We start from the raw sequence: 18873 nt of genomic DNA on the forward strand, positions 1-18873 counted from the left end.
ATTTATTATTTAGCGCGTAAGTATCGTTAATTCGAGATATCGAAAAGTTATTCGAGCGAGAATATAGTCGCTCGTTACATTCTCTTACTTACCGATATGCGCGGGTAAAATTTGAAATTTCCACTATTTAAAAATTAGCGCTTATTTCCGCCAATCAAATTCAAACTCAAGCGCTTGCGCACTTGCTCTGTTACGAGCCGAGTTACCTTTTATTACGTAACTCTAACAATTTTGATTGGCCGTATTCTCAAAATAGCTCCAGAATAAAAGACAGTTATATTTATTTAAATTTTTAAAAATAACTGTTTTTTATTTTTATTTAAAATGTTTTTTATGTTTTTTTTTAACAGTATTGTAAACTGTTTCTATCAATTTCTTATTCTGCAATTTTGGTAAATGTTAATAACATTGTTTTTGTGAATTTGGTAAGTTTATAATACTTTGAACTTAAAAATTTTTTAAAATAATTTTTAAACAATAAAATCACTGAAATTATATTAATTCGAGATTCTTTATTTATTATAATTCATAATAATTATAAAAATTTATAATTTAAAAAATCGGTAAAAATAATCGTTGAAATACTATTAATTAAATATTGTTAATTATAAAAATTGACAATTAAAAAAATCTGCTGCATAATTATTGAAATGCTATTAATAAGAGATTTTTCAGTAATTATAATCGTGGATAAAATGTATGAATAAAAACATCTGCCATTCTATCATTTTGTGATCCCATGTGGTGTCTTAAAACAATTGTTAAACTAGAAATATTACGTGGACTTCCATCAGCTCTTCCATATCTAAAATCACTAGCTTTTGGCAAATCATCTTTTCCTAAATCTCTAATACTTAAATGAACCGCTTCATCTGATGATCCATCATTTAATCGCTCCATTGCACGTTGAGCATCTCTTGTATTAAATGCTAAATTTCCAACAAAATCTTGATCATTTCTACTTAAAAATCCTGTTTTCCATCCTCCTCGAGAATAATTTTCAACCGAATCATCGGAACCATTTGCATTTGGATACGATGCATGACCTCGAGGATGTCCTTTTAATCCATTATGAGAGCATCGTCCATTTTGTGAATTATCAATAACTCTTCTTGCCTCAGAAGCAGAATTTCCCATATATCTTGCACCTCCAATCATTGAATTTAAAACTATTTGCCAATTTTTTATATGCATTATTTTATCTATAATTCTTGCATAATAATATTCATTATTTCTCATTTCGTTTATTGTTTTTTTACAAATCTCCTGTGGACTTAAATTAATTTGTCCAGCTATTGCCTCAAAGCAACAATTATTTTTCCATGTACCACAAAAATTTACATTTTTTCCATTCTTTAAACTCCAATGACCATCATTATATTCAATTTCAATTGGTGAAATTTGAGATTTTCCTATTTTAAAATCAATATTATTTTTTGGATTTTTTATTCGGATTTGAAGATTTAATGCTTTACTTAAAGCAATAATTTGTATAACTCCAATTGGTTGAGAATTTTCTATATCTCCAATTAATTTTTTAATGAATTTTAATGAAATTAGATTTGGTTGCTTAATAAAGTTTTTTTTTCTTTTACTCTCTTTGGACAATATGTGATAAAGTCTATTATGCATTGCCCATTCTTCAGTACCAGTGAAAATTTTTTGTCCTACAATTATAATTAAAAAAATATATATTTTTTAGTTATGATCAAATAAAAAAAAAAAAATATTTCATGGTTCTTTAAAACAACTCACCATTTTTTCTCTGCCCGAATAAAATTTTCATTTTTCAAATAAAAAATTCAATTTTTTCCACAAAAATAATTCCTGAAAAATCCTATATTCAAAAAGTTAGAACTTGAAATTTTTCATATTAAAAATGTTTATTTTTATGACAAATGTCAATTTATATCGATTAGATAAATCATTTTTACGTATAAAAATACGTAAGATTTACGTTAAAAGCCGAGAAATGTAATTAAAAATTCTCAATATGAGATTAGAAAAAATTTGACATTTTAAACTGAGAATGAAGTTATACCTTTAAAAAAACAAGCAAACAAAACAAAAGAAAAATCATTTCGGAATTTTCGTCTAGTAAATTCTATTTTTTTTTTTTTTTACTAAAATATTTAATATAAAATTTATACAATATTTTAAATTATGTCATTCATTCGTTCAAAAAAAAAATTAATCTTTCCTATTTTTATTTGAAATCATTTTTGACGAATGATGTCTTAATATCAAATTTCTAAACGATTTGCGAGCAACGAAATTTTTGTCTTCTAACGAAAAATCTTCAATTTCTTTAGAAGCAAATTTCGAGCCATACAATAATAAATCTTCACACTCTCTCATATTATTATCATCATTAAATAAATTCTTAGCTAATTCTAATAATTCTCTCATATGTTTTTCCTCTAAATAAATACCTTTAAAACACAATAATTTCTCAAGTGTATCAATATAAGTTACAAAATAAGAAATTGTTATTGTTTTTGGTGTCATGACTGATTTTAAAGTAAGCAAAAATTTTAAAAATATAATTAAAGAAAACTTATCTTTTACATTTCTTTTTGTAAAACTGTCGAAAAAATTTTTTGTTATATTAATTAATATTGGAACAAAATCCAAATCCGATGATTCCAATCTATCTGTTATAGTATTGAGCCATGGAATTATTCCATAATAATTAACAAGAAGTACTGCAGATTTTGGAAATTTTGCAACTGAATTGATAATTTCCAAGATGAATTTCTAAAATAAAAAATATTTTTAATTTATATTTTGTTTTTTTTTTCAATAAAATTGAAAATAATAAAATATTACTCACTCTGGTTAATTTGTCCGATAATGAAGAAACATAAAAGCTCAATAGAATATTAAACACGGAACTATTAATTGCAATTTGTAAATCATTTTCCACACGAAACCCATCGCGAATCACTTCTAAAATCCATGATCGATGTGCTTCATAATCAATTTCAGTGCTGTAGAATAATTTTTTAAATTCAGGCACTTTATTTAATTTCAATGCGGGTCGAGCCATGAAAAATTTATGCAAAGGCCAATAAAGTGGATGTAGTGGTTGTGTTCCAACAATTGAAGAGCGTGCCAAAAATGTTGCAACAAATCCATTTAATCTAACTTCATTCATTGGTGTTCCTAATTCAACAATTCCATTTCTTAGAGCATCGATAAAACGAATCCATAAAAGACTTTCATTTGATCTATAAATTTGAAATATATATATATATATTTTTTTAATTTAAAAAATTATAATTATTATTATTTCATTATTTTATAGAAATATAAATAACTAAAAAAAAATGAATAAGTAAAAAAATAACGAACCTCATAACATCGGGATTTTCCAGATGAGAATAAAATCTCGAGAGAACAGTAAAAGAGGCTAATCGAATTTGTTCACAATCACTGCAACCGGCAATTAACATTAATGCTAAAGCACCACTGTGAGTAACTCTGTGATAAGCAACTGGATTATGAATTGATAATACTTCACATAAAACTGGCAAATAGAAAACAGGATCATAAACATCTTCTGGAGGACACAGTGAATCATTCTAGAAAACAACAAAAAAATTTTTTTACCAAAATTCATGTTTTATCGAATTTAAAAAAAATATAAATTTTATATTTTACTTAAGAAAACAAATAACCTTCAATGATCTCTGAACAGGAAACTTTGTTATTGTATTATTAACAATTTCCGGTAGAAAAAGATCTAAAATTTGAGAAGTCTTGGGTTGATTCCAAAGTGCATTATCGAGATCAGCTTTAACGCTATAATGTGATGCTGCAGCACTGCCCCATAAAAATGGTCGATATTTAGATAAATCAATTTTTGAATTCTCATATTCTTTCAAAATCTAAAGGGAAAAATAATTAATAATAAGTAAGTTAAAAACACAAAAAAATCAGAAAACTGAAAAATAAATTATATATTGAATTTTTATTCTCACCAATAATAAAATTTGATCGCATTCACTGAGAGAAGCATTGTACGCTGATAAATAAAACGGAACATGATTTGACGACATTATTGTTTTATTCTTTCGAATTAGAATCAATAATAATTCTACTAAATATCCTGAAATACAAAAAAAAATTAATGCAAAACAAGAGAATTAAATTGTTTTTTTTTAAATAAAAATTGAGATTACATAAATCAGTTGCTTACTTTTTATGTTTGATGAACTCAACATAATATCGACATATTCCGAATGACTTGTTGCTAATCCAAAAATAGTTGTAACATATTCTTCATTATTATTGTCATCATAAGCAATACTGCAAGCTGCATTAATAACACAAAATAAAAGTGTATTATCAAACGAATTATCATCATCATTTTCAGACAATTTTAAACATTGGCCCAAAGAAAATCTTATAAATTGTGGCCAATAATGATTTTTATTTAATCCATCGTAGACAAATTTTTTATTCACATTCTTTAATTGCTCGACTATTGTTAATAATTTTCGACACAAAAATTCTAATTTCTTTTTATTCTTTAATAAACTAGTTTTACTTTTCGATAATTTCAATGTGAATGCCAATAAATTTATCAATACTTGTAAAAATTCTTTTTGCATCATAGCTTTTTTAAAACAACAATCAATAAGTTGTATATATTCTGTATCAACATTAGCGAGTTTATCACCATTCATCAAAATAGAATTACAAATTTCCCCGCATAGTTGAGAATCTAAAAAATAAATTGTAATTTAAAATTCAGTAAAACAAAAATACAAAATGTAAATAATAAAATGAAATTTTACCAAATGTCGATTCAATTAAATAAATAATTGCTGAAACATTTTTTTCAATCCAAGAATTCTCAGTGGAATTTTTCGTAAGATACATGACAATTTCATTTTTATGCAATTCATACAATTTCAATAAAAATTGTTTATCCCAATTGTACGTCAAATTACTTCCTAATATTGGAAATATAATACAACAATTCTTCAATAAGAATTCATCTTTTTTGGCACTTTTTAAAAATTGCGAAATATCGGCAGCATTTCTATTAATAAGAAGTGAAACCAATTTAATTGATTCTGTGCTCATTTCATTTGGAAGTAACGAGATGAATATTCCTAGAAAAATAATTCTTTTTTTAACAAAAATCATAGAAAGAAAAAATTTAAATAATATAATTTTAAATACAAACTCTTGTCAATATCTCCAATATTGTGAGGAAATCGTTGAAGATATTTAAAAAGACTTTCATCCCAAGTAATTGTATCAATTTTCATTTTTTTCAATTCACTTAGAGTTGTAAATAATTTTTTTAAAATATCCACATTTATTGTACCAAAAGAAATTTCATTTTCTACTAAACATGTAATTAAATTTGCAATTGTATTTCCCCAAATGGAAAATTTATCTAATGAGACAAATTTCTCTTTTGGCAATTCCATTATTATTCCAATTAATTCAACAATTTCCTTATCATTAAATGGTAGAATTCTTAAAAATTCTCCTCTTAATATTTCTTTTGTTTTTTCTCTATTTTTACATTTTTCAACATTTAGTTTTAATAAATTGATAAATTTTTCTTTATATAAATGAATTGTCAAAATATTTCTAAAATCTTGATTAAAATCCTTAAGAGTTTCACATATTTTATAAAATGTTTCCATAAACATTTCTTCAATAGGATTCTTTTTTTTCCTATAAATGGGAAGAAAATATCTCAATATCAAAGGATTTGTAAAAATAGAATTAATACATTCTTTAAGAAATTCAATTTCATTTGACAAATCATTATTTATTATGTGAAGAAGAGAAATTATGATAATTCGACAATTTTGATTATTTTCATCAGTTAATGTGCCATTTTCGACAAATTGCAATAAATGAAATAATGACATTCGTAATAAAATGAATAGCTGGTTTTTTGTTAGAGAATAATTAAATTGAATATTTTCATTTTCTAATTTGAAGGCAATATTATATTCTCCGGTGAAAATGCGATTAATCTGAATTTTTGTCGTTGACAATAAAGCTTCTTTTACACTATTCATCACTTTCACTGTATCACTCATTTTTTTTTTTTTTTTGTTTTATTTTGTAAAGAATTTACAAAAAAAACCCCAAATTGTTTATTCAAATTTCATGAATTATAAAAAAGATGTTAAAAATCCGAGAGGTTATAAACACGATAGACACGTGACAATTTTGAGGTTAACTTTTTAGTTCAACTTGTAAAATACAGTGGGCCAAAATTTCAAAAACATCCCGGAAATGACGTTTATGAAAAATAATAAAAATTTGATTATTAAATTTGTAATTAAGACAAAAATATTTTCTTTTTATTCGAATAATATAATGTTACAATAATTATAGTCTCTTTTTTATTAATTATATTATTAACTATTTTCAGTCATTATGTATTATTTTTAGAATCTTATTTTATGTATTATTTTTAATTATTTTCCCCTCATTTGGATCGATTCTAATTCTTTTTGTCGATGAATGTGATATTGTTGATAAATTAATATTTCGTTCGCCAACTGTTTTGCAGAGTAATAAACAATTTTTACAAACTTGTCCTTTTTCTAAACGTAATTCACAATTATTGTGTCGCCATTTATAAATTGCTTCGTCACGAAAGGCAAATTTTGAATTTGTTAATTCAGTTAAACGTGGACCACCTTCGCAAATTTTTAATGAATCAATTTGTCGTAAAAATTCCTCAACATCATTAATTCCCTTTGGTGGATCATATTCAACATTTGGAAAAAGTTTGCCAAAAAAATATATTCTTACATTAAAATTTTCATCGAAAAATACCTATTAAAAAAAAAAAAACCAAATTTTTACCAACCATTTGAAAAGAAAAAACAGAAAACTTTTTTATTAACTTACTGATTTTTTTAAAATTGGTGGAACTCGATAATCACTACTTAATTCTGCTAATTCTGCAAAAATCAATCCCTTTTGTGGTTCTTCACAATTATGAATATTCCAAGATTTATTCGGTAAACGAGGTTCAATTTGTCTTTTATACATTTTCTCAAAAAATGTATCTTTCATTGATCTTACTTTAATTATTTGAATACTGCTTTCTGTAACAAAAATTCAGAATAATAAAAATTGGTCAAGAGGAATTTTCTAAATCAATTTTTCAATTAATTTTGAAAATTTGAAATTTAATTTTAAAAAAACCATGCTTTTAACATTAGAATCTAATTATAATTAAAAAAAACAACTTTTTTCATTATTGTTGATTTTTGGTTTTGTATTTTCTTCAGGTGGAACAAGTTGCTTTTGATGAGATAAAGAATTTTCCTCGGAATTTGATTTAATTAAGGAAGAATTCAATATATCTGAATTCACATAGTCCTTATTAAATGTAGATTTTTTATCAACTTTAGATAAAATCGTTGATGAATTTGTTGTATTATTTAGAGATTGAACAATTTTCTTTATTGGTACAGAATGTAGAGATTTCTCTTCAGAGATAGGAACATTTATTGAAGTTTCCGATTTATTAGATTCTATACATGGAACAAATGATTCATCATTTGTGCGATTTTGTTCAATAACAATTACAGAATTCAATGTCAATTCTTCATTAATAATTTCATTTTGTTTGCAATATTTTGCAATTTCATCGTCAAATCTCGATGGAACTGCTCCATTTATTGGAACTCGTAACTTAATATTTTCCTAAAAAATTAAAATCAAATTTTTCATTTGTCAATAACTATAGCTTTTAATTATATTAATATTATAATTTACCCCTGTCAACAATAAATTTTATTATTTATGAAATAAATAAATAAACATATTTAATGTAATATGCAAATATTTTAAAAATTAATAGAAAAAATTAAAATAAAAAATGAAATGAGAATTTTAATTATTTACTTACATTATCAACATTGTTTGAACTGTTAGAACTTTCACTCTTTTTTAAACATGTAAATTCCATAATATCTTTCGGACAGAAGTGTTTCTCACAAACTCTACCATTTTGTGGTAAAATAGTTCCAGTACATTGAACTGCCTGTTGCCATTGTTTAAATAAATTTGGATCTTTAGGGGTAGGAAAAAATGTAACAAGATAATTATTTGTATTAACGCAATATTTTACGTCACAACGTTTCTGCCAGGTCTTTTGATATGACATTTTTAAAACTTAATTTCACTATTTTCACTGTCACTGTAATATAAATAAAGGGTTATGTTTATTTATAAATCATTTAAATAAACAAAATTGTTTATTTTATAGGTTATCAACAGCAATGTTTTTATTCCAAATTTCAACTGATTAAAGGAGAATTCACACTTCGATCGAGGCAAAATTTTTTCAAACAAAATAGACAAATTTAATTGGTGGTCCACATTCAGACTTCCACAAATAAAAAATGTTCTATTGGAAAAATCTAATCAAATTTATTTTTTTTGAAAAAAATTCTCCGGATAGTCTGTTAATTATTAATTAGTCTGAATTTAATAATTAATTTAGAATTTTAATTACATTATTTCTAATAAATACTAAGAATGTACTATAAATAATAATAATTACTTTATTATTCGTCATTAACTAATTACTTTTTTTTGAAAGAAAATTAAAAATCAATTACGAAAATGAATATATTGCTTAATGAGGAGGATTTTCCTATGATTTTTACTTGGAAAATTATTGAACAATAGAAACAATTAAAAAGCTATTTAAAAGTCAACTTCCGTTTCAAAAATGCGCCATCTGTTGGAATTCAATCGTAAACATTTTTCAAAACTGAATACAACTTTCATTTAATTTTTTCACAAATAATGTAAATATTCTTTTTGATTAAAATATTACTACTAGTTTGATTTATTAGTTATGATAATAAAAATAAATTTAACAAATTTATAAAAGCTTTATTATCTTTATAAAAAGAGATGATAATTTTTGAAATTTGTGTTTACGCGCCACTATTGCAGTGCCATCTATTTGAAATAAAATTAACTACTCATTTCCGGTTTGCAACAAACCCCCCATGTTGATACTATGATTCGTGCTATTCGTGATTTAATAGGCATTTGGAATGGTTGTTTATCACTTCAAACTGTATTATTTAAGAATGTACATAAGTAATATTGTTTGTTAAAGTGCTAATTAGTGTGGTGTTTAAACATTAAAGTGCTTCGATTTTCAACAACTTTTTGATACTGTTTTTGTGAAATTTTAAATAATTGGTGTTGACAAGGTAAAAATGCAACTTTTTTTTTCATAACCTATAACTATTTTCTTTCTTATAATTTTTTGATATAGTTTTTCTACAATAATTATAATTATCCTTTAATAGATTGTAAAGCATTTAAATAACTTTACTTACAAACAATTGTTTATAAAGTCAAAGTTTTAAAATTGATGAAAAAATTTATTTTGAATTACTTAAATATAAAAATTTAAGTTAATAATATTAACGTATTGATAATTTATTATTTTTAATAAAATATTAATTAGTATATGTGAATAATATTAATTTTTGAAAAACATAATCATAGAAATCGAAAAGAAAAAAATGAGACGAAGATCACCGAGTTCATCATCGAGAGATAGACGTTCAAGAAGATCACGAAGTGAAGATCGACGATCGAACGGGAAAAGAGAAGAAGAAAGAGATAAGCGAAGAGAAGCCTGGTTACTTCAACAAGAAAGAGAAAGAGAACACGAAATTCTCAAGAAAAAAATGATTTTAGAATATGAATTAAAAAGAGCTGCTCTTTTAAAGAAACAAAGAACTAATGGTTCTCCTCGAAGTCGAACTCCAAGTCCAAGTACCAGTAGATGCAAAGATAGAAGCAAAAGCTTTTATAAACCTACAATTATGTCTGAAAAGTAATTATCATGATTTTAATTTTAATATAAATTTTTAAAAAAAAGTGGATTTTCTTTTTGATGATTTAATTTGCATATTATGGAGAAATTATAAAGATTTTTTTGTGAAAAAACAAACATTATTATTTTATATTAGGTTCGATACATCAGGTGGAAGTGAACCATTGTTTCGTGGGCCGAGTACATTTTTAAAACCAACTGAAGCCGAATTGAAACAAATAATAGTAGATATACATCGAAATATATCTGGTCCCGTTGATATAAATAGTGATCTACAACGAGATATCAACAATCCAGAAGATGTGATAGTCAAACGACGTGACGGTAATTTTTCTAATTCAATTATTCTTACAACTCAACATATTCAAGACAAGTATGGAACGACAACACAACATGGAAGATTATTTGAAAAACAGTTAATTATGAGAAAAAAAATTGAGCAAATTTGACAAACTTAAATACTATAAAATATTAACAATATGAAATTTTTTAAATTTTATGATTTTTTCATAATTTTACCAAAATCAAAGAAATATTTAACCATTTTTTTTCGCTTTTAAAGAAAATCTTTTTAATTTTCCAACTTTAATATATTTAACAAAAAGAAATTAATTTCTATGTTTAATTTAAATCTATTTAGTTTTTTCGCTAAATGAAGATAAGTCAAAGTGACATTGAAGATATTTTTTTATTGAGAAATGAGAAAAAAGAATTATTCATTTTTCAAAATTTTTAAGCAATTTTAATATAAAAAAAAAAATAAAGTAAACTTAAATTATGACAATAAACAAAGTTCTGTATATTTTTAATTTTAAAAAAAGATAGAAAAATATTATTAATATTGCAGAGATTAAAAATTTTTAAATATTAACTTTTACATTTTATAGTTATTAAAATTGTTTTTCGTTCTTTCCATTTTAAACCGTTAAAGGAGTCTCATCTATTGAAGAATAATAGTAATGTTGAGAGAATTTTAAAAAATTACATAATAACAATATAGTCAAAAAAAAGAACAATAAAAATTTATTTTGTAATTTTTAAATCTATCCTCAATTAAAATCATAATATTTATTTTAATGTATTATTTTCAGAATAATATTTGTTTAATTTTTTAAGTTCAATTTAATCATTTTTTTTTCTAATTTTTAGATGAGGGAAAAATTCCGATTTTCAGTAGATTTAATTTAAATCAATCGGAAACATCAGATCCGAAGAATGAGGAAACTAGGACAATTCGAGACATAAACATAGGTTTGTAACATAGTTACAGTTATATTTTATATTTTTTTCAATTTCCCAACAAATTGCATAATTTTTAAAGAGATAAATTTTTTTCAATTCTAAATATTTATAATAATCTATTATAATTAATTAGTGACAAGTACTTCTGTTGTGTAGTTAAAAAAAAAGATTAACTAGAGTTGGATTTAATTTTTTTTTTCTTTTTGCAGTGAAAATCAATAATTCAAATAGACGTTCATCTTCAAAATCACGAACAAGTTCTCCTGAATCACATTCTTCATTAAGGTATGTTATTTGTACATAATTACGAATATTATTTTATAAGAAAGCTAATATCAATAAAAAATATTCAATTACTGTTTTTACATAATTTACTGTTAAAAGGTAAATTGTAAATCTGTAATGTAGATGAAGGTTGACTATATTTTATAAAAAAAGCTAATATCAATAAAAAATAATCAATTACTGTTTTTACATAATTTACTGTTAAAGGTAAATTGTAAATCTGTAATGTAGATGATGGTTGACTATAAGACCGGGATATATCAAAATTTTTTTCAAAGAATAAATTTTATTTTTAGACTTTTGTTTACCTTAAATAACAGATGGAGATAAATTTTTGATATTAATGAGATATTTTTCAAAAATTTATTTAAATTTTAAATTCTAAAAATTATTTTTAATCATAAATTCCCGGTCTAAAAAAAAAACTAAAAAGGTATAGAATTTATAATAGATGAAAAGAATATTCGCTAAACGAAAAATTCTTATTGATGATGAGACATATTTTCATAAGAGAAAAAAAAAACTATTGTTCAACTTTATAGCAAAAATGTTGTTCAATATATGTATATAAAATCACAGAGTATTGCAAAAAATATATATTTAAAATATTTTATTTTATCACAGAGTAACTGCAAAAATATGGTTTAATATATTTGTAAATAATATTGAAAGAAATAAGGTACAAAATATTATCTCAAAGTATTTCAAATATATTGTTTAATATGTTATTAAATGGGAAAAAATATGGGAAATATTTTTCCAATATTCCACAAATATTTGGTATTCAATACATATATAAATATTAAAATATTTATAATAAACATTCCATTTTATAGATTATTGTTAAAATTTATTTAAAGATTTTTTTCTATAAATAAATTATCAGAGAGTATTGCAAGATATTCTGTAAGATATCTTACAAAAGTGTTTTTAATTTAATTTTTTTAATACTATTGAAGATTATAGAATATTTCAAAAATATTGGTTTAAAAAAAAGGTTCTCAGTCGAAAAATTTTTATTAAAGATAAGACATATTAATTCTAACTTTTTCTGATCAAATAAAAATGTTAGAAGTACCTATGTATTTAATAATAAATTTTCAGCAATTGATAATTCCTAAATTGTCACAAAAATTTTTCTCTCCAGTCAAGATTAACAAAGTTTTCGACTTTGAAGATAATCAGGTACGTAATATAATATGTAACTATTTAAAAAAAAAAAAATTTATAACATTATTTTCAGGAATCAACATTGAAGACTAATTTTTTTTTACATAAATTGAAATAATTTACAAATTAATAAAAAGACATTTCTTTTAAAACAAATAATTTAAATTATATATATAATCACAGAGAAGACAACTAAGAAAACATTCAGAAGACAATATATATATACATATATATATATATTTTTTACTTGTACTTTAACTTTTTACTTTACTTCAATAAAATAAAGTATAAAAAAATTCTCCCTGAAGAGTACAGAAGAAGTGTTCTGATAATTTGATATAGTGCATGAAGTTTTTCAATATTATTATTATTATTATTATATTTTTATCATACAAGAAAATATTTTTTTCAATTATTTATTATTTTTTCTATTTTAGGCGAAGGAATTACACCAATTTTTGATCGTGTTGAATTGAGACCACTTGATAAGTCAAGATTTTCTAAGGAAGCCGAACATCGAGAAGTAAAAACCATCAATTTCGAAAAATCAAGTATGGAAAAAGTGGTTTCAGAATTAGAAACGAAAAAATATTCGAAATTTTTAAATTAAATTATTTTCCAGTTGATCTAAATTTATTCTTGTTTTTTTTTAGGAAAAGAAAATCATTCACTAAAAAGACGCTCCCGATCTTTAGATTCATTTGATGAACGAAATAAAAGTCCACGAGACACATTTTTATCACGACGTGACAGGTGAATATTTTAATTAAAACAATTTTAATAAGTGTTCATTGCTTCTTTAATAACACTATTTTATGCTGGCATCTTGCTAATTCTAAAATTGTGGATTATTTATTTTTCAATGATAATAATAAATTATCTATAAAATAATGTAATGATTGATTTCTAAATAATCCAACATTTATAGAATGTGAATATATTCTATATACATATATATATATGTGTGTGTGTGTGTGTGTTTTCCATTCTTTTATTACATTTCTATATGCTTTTCAATGTTGTATACTTTATTTACATTTATTAATTTTTTAACTATTATAATGATTTTAATTTGTTAATTAAAACACTAATTATCATAAACATTAATTTAAACACTTAAACTTCTTTAATTCTTTCAGCAAAATTCTAATTTTAATTTTCTAATTAAGTGGCTTTCAATTTACTATCTTTTATAATAATTTTTGGTATGTATTTTGTTCTATTTTTTCTACTTTGATTTTTTCCTTTGCTTTTGTATTTAGTAATAAGTGCAAATCTAACAAAAAAACAAAGTAATGGGTAAGTTTCTTTTAAATTATTTTTTATAAATTATATATAATAAGTATTATTTTATAAGGATAAAAAAAATCTTCCAAATTTATTGGAAGTAAAACACATATTGGATGTATAGGATGTAACGCAATATATGATTACTGATTATTTCTTTTAACAATAGCAATAAAAAAGAATATTTTTACTAAAAATTAATTTCCATTTACAGGAGAGAACGTTCTGTTTATAATCAACGTAAAAGAAGTCAACGACGCAGTAAATCAAGTGATAGGTAAAGTTTCTGATGTTTTTTTTTTTAAATAATTTGAATTAATAATTAATCAACAACTTAATAATTAAAATTATATAGTATTTTAATTCTAAAAAAAATCTAAATTATTTGAAATAGCAGTGACAATGATTGTCGTGGAAGATACCAAAGAAATGGCAAACGCGAAAGATCAAACGATCGGGCTCGATCATCGTCGCATTATCGTGACCGGTCAAGCTATTCATCTAAAAGGAGATCATCACGAGAGAAATCTCACTCGACGGAGAGAAGACGCGAAGACTTGAGTCGATTAACGCGGTAAGATGTCTAAATTTTGTTCTATTATTATTCTTTACATTTTTAATTCCATTCCAATTGTTTAATACAAAAAAAAAAAAAATTTCACGTGTTAAAAAAGTTTCTAAAAATAGACAGCAACTATATTTTTATATAATTTTCTACTGAATATATAATAAATATTGCAATAATATTCAATAGATAAAGAGAAGAAAATACTAAATAATTTTTTTAAATCAAATATTTCAGAATTGAAACTGTCAGAGAACATCGAGGAAGATCTAGAGAAAGACGAGAGAGTTATCGACAATATGAAAGAGAGTATTCTGAGGGTAGATCTAGAGAAATGGCTAGTTATCCACATTATGTTGAACAAATACCGGTTCCAGTTTACTACGGGGTAAGATACTAAATTTCAATTTTCTTTTTTTTTTTATTGCTAAACTACAATTTTATTATTTATCAAAAATTTCTAAAGCTTATATTAATTAACCATTAAAGTATTTTATCTAACAAAAACTAAAACTATAATTTATTTTTAAAAAAGAATTTCCCGAGGCCTGTAATGATGCCAATGATACCAATGCGAGGACCACCACCTCCACTAAGAAATCGTCCACCATTTGGAGCAAGATTTCCACCGAGATTCATTAATCCACGATTTCCTCCTAATCCTCGTAAGTTTAGAGAAAAAAAAAATCTTTATTGAATAATGCTAAATTTAACGATAAATAATTAATTATTATTAGGTATAATTTAAAATTTGATAATTATTTTTACGTCTATCAATAAATATTATTTAAAAATCTAAAACTTTTTTCTAGGTTTCAATCGTCAATTTTAAGAGGTTAATGGAAACAATTAGGAAAATTTTCAACTCGAAGTGTTTTTTAAATAACGAAGCCAGAAAAATGATATTAAATTAAAAAAATATATTTTCGTTAAAATGTATAACGTTAGTATGTTTCAAGTGAATTTTTTTTATTTAAATAATTGTTATTTGAAATTATTTATATTAATATAGCATGAAATTTTTTTTATATCGTCGTTGTCCAATTTTCACATTTTTTTTTTACGATAAAGTTTAAAATTTATTTAAGTGAATAAGGACTTTCCAAAACTTATTTTATTATTATATGGACAAATTGTGAGGATTATACTTATATTTATAAATTTATAAAGTACATTTTAAAATTTAAATATAATTTTTTATTACATTAGAAGATGTTTTTTATTGTATATTTATCACTTATTAAATTAAGTTAATTTTTTTAAAAATTTTATTCAAGAAAAAGGAATAATTCTCCCTTGTTACTAATTAATTAATAATTTAATTAATTAAAATTAAAGTTATAATAACATTAAATTAAAATTTGACATTCGAAAAAGCTAGTAATTGTTTTAATTGTTATTTTTTCTCTAATCGGTGGAATAAATAATTTTAAAAGCACTAGCGTTTGCGCAAAAATAATTTTAATGTAATTTCAGGTTAGATTTTATATATTAAAATCTTTGTGCGCAAACTCTAAAGTTTCTCGTTCTAACAACTTTGAAAAGAGCATGCGGAAAAGAGGGAGGAAAAATAAGAGAAAAAGCATGAAGGCAACGTGCGAACGAATCATTCATCGTTCAGTGGTTATTGAATGCTTGTTTTCATTATTTTTTTCTGAAGGAAAAAAAATAAACAAATTAATTATTCAATTTAATTAAAAATCGATCACTTTTTTTTTGTTTATACAAAAATTTGAAACAAAAAACTATTGTTTTTTTTTTCTCATAAACGTTTGTAAAGAATGACATGTGTGTTTTAAAATAAAAATCTTAGTGTAAAAAAAAACTTTCAAAAAAAGTGTTAAAATTTTTTAAAAAAATATTTTTGAATTTACATAATTTGCGTTTGTTATGTAATAACAACTTTAAAAGGTAAATATAACATTCTTTTTTATTATTTAAAAAAAATTAATTTTTTAAAATGTTTTATATATTATAAATTAAATTTCTGAAATTCTAAAATTATATAGTAATATTTATCGTTTAACTAGAGACCTTAATCAATGTTAATCAACAAAATTGCTATCACCCGGAAGTTGTACGTTAACTTTTGACACCCCAAGCATTCATTTTACCTCTGACAATTTTTCGTTATGAATGCATTGTCATTCAATGCTTTATTTTTAGCAGATATATATTTTTTTAATCTGTTATAAAATTTTACTTCTATTAATAATAATAATAATAATTCACTTCTGTTAAAATAATTCCATATCAAATTGATTAAAATTCTTTTTCAATTATTCGATAAATATTATTTAACAGCTAATTAATAATAAAATTATTTAATTTGTGCTAATTAAAAATAAAATAAATAAATGACAATTTTTATTATAGTTATCAAAAATGAATGGCGGAACTTTAACGGAATTCGAGGAGAGTCTTTCATTTGACATCGATGATCCAGATTTTCCGCCTACAATTGTTCGTAGAACATCTGTAAAAACTGTCCTTCATGGAATCAACTTCCGAGATCGGGAGTGTGGCGTTAACAAAGGTAACAATAAAAAAAAAAAAGAATAATTACTGCAAATTCCGTTATCTAACGTGATTTCTCTAAGTTTTATGAACTGGAAACATTATCCAAGATCTTTATTACATAAAAATTGTCACCTCAATTATTTTACTTTTATTAATATAATTATTATTGTTAATTTTATAATTATTATCCTATAGAATTTCTTAAAAGAAATTAAATAAATTTTCAAATATATTCATTTTATTTTTTTTTCTGAAAAATTTAAATTTCTAAAATTACCATTTATAAATAAAATAATTAAAATTTACAAAACTTTAAACATGCGAGGAAATTTGAAATCCAAATAGAAGAATTAATTTAAATGGAATTGAAAATTATTAAAGATATAAATATAAAAAAGTAATAACTCTTGATCGTTAAATAGAACACTCAAAAAGTGAGATACATATTTCCATATAGAGGTGAGAAATTATTTTAAAAGATATCACGTTTTCTAGCAGTGACAGCATATAAATAATAATAAGCTCGATTAGCACAATATTCATGATCATGAGAATCTCTTTTTTTTTTTTTTTAGCTTTTATCGAACCCACAGAATTATATTAGAATAATTGTAAAAAATTATTAATAATTAATTAAACTTTTATATTTAAACAAAATTTGTTTAATTTAAATATTTATTTAATTTAAATGTTAATATTAATAAATTTTTCAATTGAAGAATAAGATGATTAGAATAGAGAATTAATTTTGCCAACTATAGGGAAAAAATTGATTTTGTTTATAATTGGGGATTAATTAGGAGATTAATTTTTTTTTTCTTTTTGGGGTAAATCTTGTTAATTGTCCCCCTACCGTTGTTTGACCTCGAATTTTAATGACGCAAGTTTAGTAAGTTTAGTGCGACAATCGCAACTTGGAGAATGCAATTACCTATGCAAATTTATTACTCAATGAAGTATATTTACTTTGGCGTGCACACATGTGCCTCGTGATTGTCTCTATAACAATGCGAGATTTTTCCAAGTAAAATGCCTATATATTTTGAGAAAAGTTGATGAACTTTTTTGTTTAATTAAAAAAAAAACATTTATTTTATCCAAATGTGATTACTTGATTGTTATAAGAAAAAAAGAAATTTTTTTTTTTTTTTATTAAAAATATTTATGTTGCTGCAAAAAAAAAGGTTTCTTTTTTTCACTTAGAAAAAATGTTACGTAAACTATTATTGCAGTGCAGATTGACAAAATCGTGTCTAAAACATCTTTTTCAAAATTACAAAATTATCTTATTTCCTATAAGATTTTTTCTTCTTCAATATTACATATATATATAAAATTGTGTGGTACAATTACATAGTTAAAAAAAATTATATCGTGGGAAGTTGAGATCTAAGATAATCAAATAATTTGAAACGCTTCAATGCTTTAATTCTCAGGATGAAGAAAATTGATTCAAAACAATAGTTGAAAACTGTTTTTTTTTTAAATATATTAAGAATACGGAAATGTTTCGTTTTTATTATTAAATCATCATCATCATAAAAAAAAGAAAATTTTAAATATCTTGCATTTTTAAAAAAATTCCATTTGCAATTATAAAATATTTATTAAAAAAAAAAAAAAAAAATTAAATTAAAATAGTCTGAGTCAATTTATAAAATGATGAAAAAAGTGTTTAGAAAAAAATTATTTGATTATACAATTGGACTTAACAGATTGAAGATCAAAAGTTTTACGACCAACCACCCAAGATTCATTCGGACGCGTGCGGCAAAAGTTTATATTACAATAAAGTTTATTTTATCACTCAAGTTATCACTATATTTATTCATTATGACTGGATAGGCATAATAATAGTATCAGTCGCTCGACTCACGAGATCCACTTTTCATCATCTTATAAAATATTATAAAGAAACTTGATCTCGAGACAAAAATTG

The 18873-nt window shown here is 23.3% G+C and overlaps 5 protein-coding genes across 6 annotated transcripts in view; 2 read left to right on the forward strand and 3 right to left on the reverse strand.

Annotated features, from left to right (window-relative positions):
- Window positions 1–492: 492 nt before the first annotated feature.
- LOC127277070 (uncharacterized) lies at window positions 493–1900 on the reverse strand. Its single transcript, XM_051297889.1, has 2 exons — window positions 1756–1900; window positions 493–1667 (listed from the first exon to the last, which is right to left on the reverse strand). Exons 1-2 carry the CDS (start codon window positions 1784–1786, stop codon window positions 679–681), a joined length of 1020 nt encoding a protein of 339 aa, XP_051153846.1. The 5' UTR covers window positions 1787–1900; the 3' UTR covers window positions 493–678.
- LOC127277068 (uncharacterized) lies at window positions 1755–6206 on the reverse strand. Its single transcript, XM_051297886.1, has 8 exons — window positions 5198–6206; window positions 4803–5123; window positions 4202–4729; window positions 3984–4111; window positions 3681–3890; window positions 3355–3584; window positions 2834–3230; window positions 1755–2757 (listed from the first exon to the last, which is right to left on the reverse strand). The coding sequence occupies exons 1-8, from the start codon at window positions 6072–6074 to the stop codon at window positions 2191–2193; spliced, it is 3258 nt and encodes a 1085-aa protein (XP_051153843.1). The 5' UTR covers window positions 6075–6206; the 3' UTR covers window positions 1755–2190.
- A 93-nt stretch (window positions 6207–6299) lies between these two features.
- On the reverse strand, window positions 6300–8319 carry LOC127277069 (uncharacterized). The gene is made up of 4 exons (XM_051297887.1): window positions 7907–8319; window positions 7242–7701; window positions 6898–7097; window positions 6300–6822 (listed from the first exon to the last, which is right to left on the reverse strand). Exons 1-4 carry the CDS (start codon window positions 8162–8164, stop codon window positions 6442–6444), a joined length of 1299 nt encoding a protein of 432 aa, XP_051153844.1. The 5' UTR covers window positions 8165–8319; the 3' UTR covers window positions 6300–6441.
- Window positions 8320–9038: 719 nt separating this feature from the next.
- On the forward strand, window positions 9039–15625 carry LOC127277123 (zinc finger CCCH domain-containing protein 18-like). Of its 2 annotated transcripts, none has more exons than XM_051297961.1 (10): window positions 9039–9230; window positions 9532–9865; window positions 10002–10189; window positions 11015–11116; window positions 11317–11392; window positions 14064–14126; window positions 14244–14423; window positions 14652–14802; window positions 14950–15079; window positions 15227–15625. In XM_051297961.1, exons 2-10 carry the CDS (start codon window positions 9549–9551, stop codon window positions 15244–15246), a joined length of 1227 nt encoding a protein of 408 aa, XP_051153918.1. In that variant the 5' UTR covers window positions 9039–9230; window positions 9532–9548; the 3' UTR covers window positions 15247–15625. The 2 variants fall into 2 exon arrangements, with proteins under 2 accessions (XP_051153918.1, XP_051153917.1); XM_051297960.1 differs by lacking the exons at window positions 11015–11116; window positions 11317–11392 and adding exons at window positions 13000–13113; window positions 13216–13315.
- A 573-nt stretch (window positions 15626–16198) lies between these two features.
- The window catches only part of LOC127277067 (protein pinocchio), a 31351-nt gene continuing 28676 nt past the window's right edge, over window positions 16199–18873 (forward strand). The window contains exons 1-2 of the mRNA XM_051297885.1: window positions 16199–16325; window positions 16791–16950. Coding sequence (XP_051153842.1) covers window positions 16800–16950 — 151 coding nt within the window. The 5' untranslated portion in view covers window positions 16199–16325; window positions 16791–16799. The remainder of the gene's footprint in view (window positions 16326–16790; window positions 16951–18873) is intronic.

The sequence above is a fragment of the Leptopilina boulardi genome, unplaced genomic scaffold (assembly GCF_019393585.1).
Source record: "Leptopilina boulardi isolate dan_hultmark-lab unplaced genomic scaffold, ZJU_Lbou_2.1 LbouV2_165, whole genome shotgun sequence".
NCBI classification, from domain to species: Eukaryota; Metazoa; Arthropoda; class Insecta; order Hymenoptera; family Figitidae; genus Leptopilina; species Leptopilina boulardi.

What these genes read in the sequence shown, in the direction of transcription:
- LOC127277070 (XM_051297889.1), bottom strand. Translation starts at nt 1,786, where the DNA reads ATGAAAATTTTATTCGGGCAGAGAAAAAATG. An exon ending in ATTCGGGCAGAGAAAAAATG is followed by an intron (nt 1,668 to 1,755) that starts GTGAGTTGTTTT and finishes TTATAATTGTAG; the next exon opens with GACAAAAAATTTTCACTGGT.
- LOC127277068 (XM_051297886.1), bottom strand. Translation starts at nt 6,074, where the DNA reads ATGAGTGATACAGTGAAAGTGATGAATAGTGTAAAAGAAGCTTTATTG. An exon ending in TTTAATTGAATCGACATTTG is followed by an intron (nt 4,730 to 4,802) that starts GTAAAATTTCAT and finishes TTTATTTTTTAG; the next exon opens with ATTCTCAACTATGCGGGGAA. An exon ending in GAGTTCATCAAACATAAAAA is followed by an intron (nt 4,112 to 4,201) that starts GTAAGCAACTGA and finishes TTTGTATTTCAG; the next exon opens with GATATTTAGTAGAATTATTA.
- LOC127277069 (XM_051297887.1), bottom strand. Translation starts at nt 8,164, where the DNA reads ATGTCATATCAAAAGACCTGGCAGAAACGTTGTGACGTAAAATATTGC. An exon ending in GTTCAAACAATGTTGATAAT is followed by an intron (nt 7,702 to 7,906) that starts GTAAGTAAATAA and finishes TTAATTTTTTAG; the next exon opens with GAAAATATTAAGTTACGAGT. An exon ending in CACCAATTTTAAAAAAATCA is followed by an intron (nt 6,823 to 6,897) that starts GTAAGTTAATAA and finishes TTTTTTTAATAG; the next exon opens with GTATTTTTCGATGAAAATTT.
- LOC127277123 (XM_051297960.1), top strand. Translation starts at nt 9,549, where the DNA reads ATGAGACGAAGATCACCGAGTTCATCATCGAGAGATAGACGTTCAAGA. An exon ending in CCTACAATTATGTCTGAAAA is followed by an intron (nt 9,866 to 10,001) that starts GTAATTATCATG and finishes ATTTTATATTAG; the next exon opens with GTTCGATACATCAGGTGGAA. An exon ending in GATAGTCAAACGACGTGACG is followed by an intron (nt 10,190 to 12,999) that starts GTAATTTTTCTA and finishes TTTCTATTTTAG; the next exon opens with GCGAAGGAATTACACCAATT.